General features: G+C 49.8%; 1 protein-coding gene across 2 annotated transcripts; it reads left to right on the top strand.

Annotated features, from left to right (window-relative positions):
• The first annotated feature begins 816 nt into the window (after window positions 1–816).
• Window positions 817–7,436, top strand: LOC113889507 (glutathione S-transferase Mu 1). 2 transcript variants are annotated; one of them, XM_027536262.1, is made up of 8 exons: window positions 817–925; window positions 1,320–1,395; window positions 1,825–1,889; window positions 2,189–2,270; window positions 2,370–2,470; window positions 3,565–3,660; window positions 3,748–3,858; window positions 6,892–7,436. In XM_027536262.1, exons 1-8 carry the CDS (start codon window positions 890–892, stop codon window positions 6,979–6,981), a joined length of 657 nt encoding a protein of 218 aa, XP_027392063.1. In that variant the 5' UTR covers window positions 817–889; the 3' UTR covers window positions 6,982–7,436. The 2 variants fall into 2 exon arrangements, with proteins under 2 accessions (XP_027392063.1, XP_027392062.1); XM_027536261.1 differs by having other exon boundaries at window positions 826–1,000.
• Window positions 7,437–7,939: the final 503 nt, after the last annotated feature.

The raw sequence follows: 7,939 nt of genomic DNA, 5'->3' as shown, positions 1-7,939 counted from the left end.
AGCCCTCTGTGACTACCAAAGCCCAGGTCATTGACCCAGTCAAAATGGAGTACATCTAGCTGGTTGTCGGGTTATTTCTGGAGTTGCACCTGGATATCTTCTTTGCTGGACCTGCTTCTGTATTTAGATCCATTATTTAGGCCATAAATCTGCTTGATTAATTTACATTTGATGATTATCACTCTTAGCTACACGACTGAAGGGATGAGTCCCCTCTAGTCCCTGAAAGAAAAGCACTGACAAACTTCTTCCTGCACCTTGTGGGTGTTTCTTGTATCCCATTAATAGTTTGTTCTAGAAGACATGCTGCCGTCAGGAATTATAAAGAGTCGGGGGAGCGTGAGGATTACTTGGAGTACTGATCTTCCTGTGCCAGCGGCTCATTTAGAGTTTCGATTTGAGGGGCACCCACTCTTAGTCTTAACTTGGCAGTTAAGAGCTTCCCAGAGCCCAAGGGAACTCGGTAATCCAGGAGCAAGTCTGAATGATTGTAGGAGGGCAGGGGAGGTGGAAGATTCGTGCTGTCGTTAGGATTCAGGCTTGTTTCCCGAGCGTGCTACCAACTCCTCCGATTTAGCTGAGATCGAACTGGCGACGGGAACCAGGCTGCCCTCAGCGTCCTGGTGTCCAGAGCTCGGCTCCCGAGTTTTGAGGCTGGAGGGGGAAATGGACTATTTCGACTGCCCTGGGCGCAGATGCCTCGTTGAAGAGTCCGGGGTGCCCACCAGAGTGCCAGGAAGCTTCGGAGATTGGGCAATAGTTGGGGGCGGGGCGGAGAGAGGCGATGGGGCGTGGCCTCACTCAGGCCACACCCAGACTTGACCCAGGCACCGGATAAACTTCCAAATCAACGGTGCAGAGCTGGAAATCCGATCCACAGACGCTGACTATGGCGATGACCCTGGGTTACTGGGACATCCGCGGGGTGAGCGGGGGTCCGCTAGGAAGGGTGGGATGGCCGCTGCAGCCTAGCCCCTTCGCATCACCGCCTCCTTCCCAGGTGTGTGTGTGTGTGTGTGTGTGTGTGTGTGTTCGCACCGCTGTGTGTGTGTGTTCTCACCGCCGCCTCCTTCCCAGGTGTGTGTGTGTGTGTGTGTGTGTGTGTGTGTGTGAGTGTGTGTGTGTGTTCGCACCGCTGTGTATGTGTGTGTTCTCACCGCCGCCTCCTTCCCAGGTGTGTGTGTGTGTGTGTGCCCGCGCGCGCGCGCTCAGAAGTGGGTGGATAGGGGGAGAGGGTTGGGAGTATGGGAGTGACTGGAACAGTGAAAGTTTTGCAGTCAAGACCTGACATTTGCCCTGTGTCCTGGCATCTCTCTCAGCTAGCCCACGCCATCCGCCTGCTCCTGGAGTACACAGACTCAAACTATGAGGAAAAGAAGTACACGATGGGGGACGGTAATGGCATCCTTGTCATGTCCTGACTTCTGCTCAACTCATGCTGGTTTGGTGCCAAGCATCCCATGTCCTGACCCCTGTTGTTCACGTCTATCGCCTTCCACCAGCTGGAGCAGGGACCTGCCCCTTCCCGAACCCTTTAGGGTGCAGCTGGCCTCCAAGGAAGGCTGTGAGAGTCCGCAGCTGGGTCCTGTATCAGCCATTGGCACAGGCTCCCTTTAGCGCTTACCTAAATCCTTTGTAAGGATTACTCATGTAGTTTCAGGAAATTTCTGTTTGTTTTTCTCCTCAAAGCTCCATGTGAGATTAGTGGTTCAGATTCCAGATCCACCAGTTCAGGGGCATCTTGCCCCTGACTCCTTTGTAGGTCCCCTGGGAAGGAGGGTTGGATTCCTGGGAGGTTGTTTCACTGCATCTTCTTTTTCTCAGCTCCCGACTATGACAGAAGCCAGTGGCTGAATGAAAAATTCAAGCTGGGCCTGGACTTTCCCAATGTAGGTGCAGGGGCTGGGGTGCTGGGAGGGGAAGTGGACAGTGTCTCAATCCATCTCCTTTCCTGGCTTAGAGGTTTCAGGAACAGGTGCCTTCTGCTCCGTCTCTCAGCTTCCTGGTTCTCTCCCCTGCCCTTCAATGATACTCTGTGTCCAGCTCGTCCCTCCATTTTATAGCATATTATCTAGTGCCTACTATGGGGCAGGCTCTGTGAGTGCTAGGTTTCATCTCTGCCCTTCCTCAAGTGACCAGATGCACTGAGCCTGGTGGCCCACCTCACCTGGCCTTGTTGTTCTTCCAGTTGCCCTACTTAATTGATGGAGCTCACATGCTCACCCAGAGCAAGGCCATCCTTCGCTACATTGCTCGCAAGCACAATATGTGTGAGTGGGGCTGGGGTTGGGGGCAGGGATATAGGTGGCCATGCCCTGGGCTGGGCTGGGAGGGGATACTGAGGGTGAGTCTCTGTTGTGTGGGTACAGGTGGGGAGACGGAGGAGGAGAAGATTCGCGTGGATGTATTGGAGAACCAGACTATGGACACTGCTAATGAATTGGCTATACTCTGCTACAACCCTGAATTTGTGAGTCTCCTCCCGCTGATCTGGGCTGGATGTGCTTTAAAAGGAGACTAGATTAGTTTATCCCTTCTACACAGATCATTTTGTGATTTGATCTCCTTGGAGCTACTGAGCTGGTCTATATGGAGTCCCCTGAGTGATTCTCATAATTCAGGATATAGAAGCTCTGACTCAGTTCTCCCCAATCTAAGGATAGAATCCAGACTCCCCAAGGTGGAAATTCAGTTCCTAGACAGGATATTTACCTTGTTAGTGCAATGCCTCTTCTTCAACATCTCAGGCATAAACCCATTTTGCCCGGTGGGCAGGGCTGGGTCTACATTTACATGGTCAGGATCTGTTAAAGTCCTGACTGTGAGTCCACTCCTGCTGAGTTGGACAGGGTCCTATCTACACTGGTCTTTTTGCCATTTAAACTCCTTGGAAACTACTGATTCACCAAGCTAGTCCCTACAGAGTTCTGAGAGTGACCCTCAGAACTCCCAGTGCATGAAATGCAACCTTGGACTCAGTTCCCATCAATCTTAGGGTAGAGTCCAGCCTCCCAGGGTAGAAATTCACATCCTATATAGGTGTTTATGAGTTCAACCAGTGCCTCCTCCTTGGCATCTCAGGGATCAGGACCTGTGTCCAGTGGGCAGCCCAGGGTCAGACTTTATTCCTTTCCTTCCTTCCTTTCAGCTCCCAATTCTTTCCAACTGTCCAGGCATCCAGACTATTCTGTCTCCCACACTGGAACAAAGGACTTCTTTCGTAGTTATTTTAGTGTTGATCAGCCTGAGGTCTGAGGCTTGAGCTCTGCCAAATCTCACAGAACTGCTGGTCTGACCCCGGGCAGGTGTCTGGAACTGACTGGTGACAGGGTCAGGGACAGTGTGGTTTTGGCCTTTGCCTTCCCATTACCTCTCACAGATGGGAGGTAGTACCCATAGGAGTCTGATGAACACAGGTGGGTTGAATGGCAGGTGGGTGCCAACCCAGGTTCAGTTGGGGGACATGGCTCCTCACCTGGCAGCTGGGATCAGAATCATCCCCAGGAGGCCTGCTCTGCCAGGGAGTCTGTGTCTGAGGGCAGTGACAGCTGTTTTGTGTCTCAGGAGAAACTAAAGTCTCAATACTTGAAGGAGATCCCTGGAAAGATGAAGCTCTACTCAGAGTTTCTGGGGAGGAGGCCTTGGTTTGCAGGGGACAAGGTAAGTGGGATGGCTTTAGGGGAGGGAGAGCTGTCACTTTCCTGAGGTTCAGAGTTTGGTGCACATTCATGCTTTGTCTTTCTGCAGCTCACCTTTGTGGATTTCCTGGTTTATGATGTTCTTGACATTCACCGCATATTTGAGCCCAAGTGCCTGGATGCATTCCCAAACCTGAAAGACTTCATCTCTCATTTTGAGGTACTCTCCTGATCGTCCTACTATTAATACATCTCTTTTCTCTACACTCTTCTCCCTGCAGCTTTCCTAATTGGAACTGAAACCAAGTATAAGCTAAGCTAAGCTAAGCTAAGCTAAGTCACTTCAGTCGTGTCCGACTCTGTGCGACCCCATAGACGGCAGCCCCCCAGGCTCCCCCGTCCCTGAGATTCTGCAGGCAAAAACACTGGAGTGGGTTGCCATTTCCTTCTCCAGTGCATGGAAGTGAAAAGTGAAAGTGAAGTCTCTCAGTCGTGTCCGACCCTCAGTGACCCATGGACTGCAGTCCACCAGGCTTCTCCGTCCATGGGATTTTCCAGGCAAGAGTACTGTGGGATACCATTGCCTTCTCTGAAAACCAAGTATAACTAGCATTTATTGAGAACTTGGTTTATGCCAGGTTTTCTGCTCAGGACTTTACATACATTGTATCAGATTTGATCTTTGCCTTATTTCTACAAGGTAAAGAAGTATCACCTCCATCTTAAAGACAAGGAATAAGCCAAAAGGATGTGTAATTTCTGATGGTCACAGAGCCAGTACAGGCTGTGCTGGGCTCCCAGTTAAAGTGTCTGGATTCTATGGGCAGCAGTCAATGGCTCTCCGTTTCCTGTGTGGAAGAGAAAAGCTCAGGTCCTTTTGTTGTCTGGGCTCAGAGCTCTGGAAAGTGTGGAGGAAGCAGAAATCTCAGGAGTTTGGATGTGGCTGGCATTAGTTGAGTTGAGGCACAGTAAGAGTGATCTTAGGTGTCAAAGACATAATGTTTTTTCCTGATCACCCAAGGGCCCTGCGGCTTATTGGCTCCCTCTCTGGGGTTGTACCGAGATTTCCAAGAATGTAATTCGTTCTGGGATTTTCTTCCATAGGTAGATGCCTTCTTGGGAAGATCTTATCTTGTCTCTATAGTAGGCAGTTTCCTTCCCTCTCTTTCCTTCTTCCAGTTACTCATAATCCTGTCTCAGAGACAGGATGGCCCATTCATTTTAAGTCACATTCACCGATCTGACCGTCTTCTGTATGAGGCACTCTGTCAGGCACAGGAGGGATACAGAAGTCACACAATCCTGGAGTCCTAACTCTGGGGCTCAGTGCAGCTGGAGAACTTCAGGAACCCTGAAGCTGTGTGGTATGGGTGGAACGTCCTTGGTTCTGAAGGAGCACAGCCTGACCTCACCTCCCAGCTCATCGTCACCCTCAGTCAACTATTAATAATTGGAGAGCAACAAAGAGTTGAGATGAGTGCCTGGGAAGGGGGATGGGGACAGATGTGGACTGCAGTGTGTGGCCTGTGGGCCCTGGGCTGTGGGGTACAGTCAGCCCTAGGTCTGGAACTCCTGGGAACTCTGGGTCTTGAGAAGATGGTGCACAGGTACATCTGAGTGTCTCACTGCCTGGGTGGCTGTAGCAGGACTGGGGATGAGGTAGGTCGGGGCCCAGTGAGAGTGGGCTCAGGTCCCAGCCAGGAGTTGGATTCTGTCCTTTAAGTGGAATAATTAGAGCCTGGTCTTGCTGCTTCTCACCCTCCTATCACCTTTCTTCTGGGTTTTGCTGAGTCATTGGGTGAGATCTGGTGTCTTCTGCAAGCTGCTCATGTACTTTCTGAGGCTCTTTGTTGTGCTAGGGGTCCCTCTGTGGGCAAAGCCTGGAGTCTCCCTCTTCGAAAGAACCAGGTTTGTGTGCAGGAGGAAAGACAAGCCCTCCTGTGGGGAAATGGAGGAAGGGAGTGCTTTGCCAAGAGCACAGAGTTGGAGAGAGAGCCAGCTGTGTTCCATGCTATCACTTTCTAGTGGCTTGAACGTGAGGAAGGTACTTAACCTCTGTGATCCCGTTTCCCCCCAGATAAGGACACACTAACCACTCTTAGGTTACTTCTGTGGAGGTTCTCAGTTGTCACATATACCTCAGAATTCCTGTAGTTCTCCAGCTGCACTGAGCCCCAGAGGCCGGGCGCCAGGATTGTGTGACTTCTGCATCCCCTCTGGGCCTGATACAGTGACTCATACAGGGGAGAGGCTCAGATCAGTGAATGTAACTTAAAATGAATGTACGATCCTGTCTCTGAGACAGAATCATGAGTAACTGGAAGAAGGAAAGAGAGGGAAGGAAACTGCCCACTATAGAGACTTCAAGGTACAACCCTCCCTGATGTACTGAGGGTCTCAGCATTTTTTGGCAAGAAAGTTTCAGGTTTGTTTGTTTGTTTGGCCAAGATGTGCAGCATGTGGGATCTTAGATTCCAGAGCAGGGATCAAACCCAGCCCCTGGCAGTGAAAGCATGGAGTCCTAACTAACCACTGGACTGCCAGAGAATTAATGCCCAGCAATAAAGGATGTTTAAATTAAGATAAATATATATTTATATTTTAGGTATAATGCTATTGAACATTTTACAGGCTACAGTATACTATAAACAACTTTTACATGCCCTGAGAAACCAAAAAAGCTATGACTCGCTTCACTGTATTGTGGGCATCTAGACCCAAACCCTCAATACATCAGGAGTTTGATTTTTTTGCCACAGTAACATCAAAGATCCCTGATCACAGATCAACATAACAAACATAATCATAATGAAAAAGTAGAAATATTGGGAAAATCACCAAAGATGACACAGAGACAGAAAGTGAGCAGATGTGGTTGGAAAAATGGCATCGGTTGACTTGCTTAATGATGGTTGGCACAAAGCTTCAGGTTGTAAAATACACAAAACGTGTGAATCACAGTAATTTGAAGTGGACTGGAATGAGGGATGGCTGTGTTTTCTCATCTCTGGGTATATACAGCAGCTAACACAGCCTGTTCTCCATGTGTGGCAGGTCTTAGTAAGATACCACATTAGTCACAGGAAACTGAAGAGGTAACTTATCAGAACTGGGGACCCTAGGAAGATAGATTTTTGCTGATTGCTTCACTCCACAAGGAAGGGTTGGACCAGGGTTCCAACTCAAAGTCTGGAGTGGAATTGCATGAGCCCCAGTGGGGCAGCAGACCTGACCTTCTTTTTTCCACCCTCAGGGCCTGAAGAGGATCTCTGCCTACATGAAGTCCAGCCGCTTCCTCCCACACCCTGTATATTCAAAGATGGCTGTGTGGGGCAACAAGTAGTGCTCTGGATGGCAGGAGATGGAGCGAGGAGCCAGTGCTGTGTGTGGAGAACAGCTGGAGCTTCCTGCACCCCAGAACCAGATGTCTTGTTTTCTCCTTCTTTCTTTCCATTTGTCGCACTTAGGTCTTATTTGGCCCCAACTCTTTCCCAACCCCATTCATCCAGGATCTTTAAGCTCTATAGCACCCCACTCTTCTTCAGTGAAGTCACCCCCTGACATTATGCTTTCTGCTCTAAAGCCAACCAGATCATCCTTCCTTTCCATGTTGCTGTTTTTTTTTTTTTTTTTCTCCCCTGCTATGAGTAGCCTGACCAGATCCCTGGCTTGGAGAGCTCAAGCCTGAGCCCCCAGCACTGCCCTGAAGACCAGGACAGGCCTAGTGTGCAGGCCTTGCTCTCCCAGTGTGGGCCCTGCCCAGCCCTGCTGATCACCAATAAAGCCTTAACCACACCTGCTATGTCTTATCTTTTTTCCTCCTGACCATCTGAACTGTCTAACTGGCCCTGCTGCTTCCTAGGGATGGAGTGGTGACACTGGCAGTGTCTGGATGCATGGGGATCCTGTCTGGTAGTAAGATGTTCTGAGACTTCTTGTTCCCATTTCTGAGGCCCTCAGAGCAGGAGTCCTCAGAGGGCTCCTTCTACTAATAGAAGGGAGGCCTCTTCCTGAGCCTCCATCTCTCATCCATTTCTCCTCCTTGTTAAGAGCTCAGGCGCTCTCTGTTGGCTGCTGCGCAGCTATTATTCAGGACTGTCTTTCTGGGTTACTTCCTCATTTTCTTAGCTACCCGCGAGGTAAATTTCTTTAGTCCTCACATATCTGAAGATGTGTTGCTAGTGTACACTAAAGTAACGTTTTTGTTGGTTATACAATTCTAGGATAAGGACCTTCAGGCCTCTGATGCAATTAGACACAGCTAGAATTAAGCCTTGTTCACGGGATGGGTGATGCCAGTC

This window comes from Bos indicus x Bos taurus, chromosome 3 (genome assembly GCF_003369695.1).
Source record: "Bos indicus x Bos taurus breed Angus x Brahman F1 hybrid chromosome 3, Bos_hybrid_MaternalHap_v2.0, whole genome shotgun sequence".
NCBI classification, from domain to species: domain Eukaryota; kingdom Metazoa; phylum Chordata; class Mammalia; order Artiodactyla; family Bovidae; genus Bos; species Bos indicus x Bos taurus.
Note: the sequence above shows the minus strand (reverse complement) of the source record. Positions and strands in the feature narration are given on the sequence as shown.

Coding starts and splice junctions, on each gene's coding strand:
- LOC113889507 (XM_027536261.1), top strand. CDS start 890: ATGGCGATGACCCTGGGTTACTGGGACATCCGCGGGGTGAGCGGGGGT. Junction 1,396..1,824: donor GAAGTACACGATGGGGGACG/GTAATGGCATCC, acceptor TCTTTTTCTCAG/CTCCCGACTATGACAGAAGC. Junction 2,271..2,369: donor TGCTCGCAAGCACAATATGT/GTGAGTGGGGCT, acceptor GTGTGGGTACAG/GTGGGGAGACGGAGGAGGAG.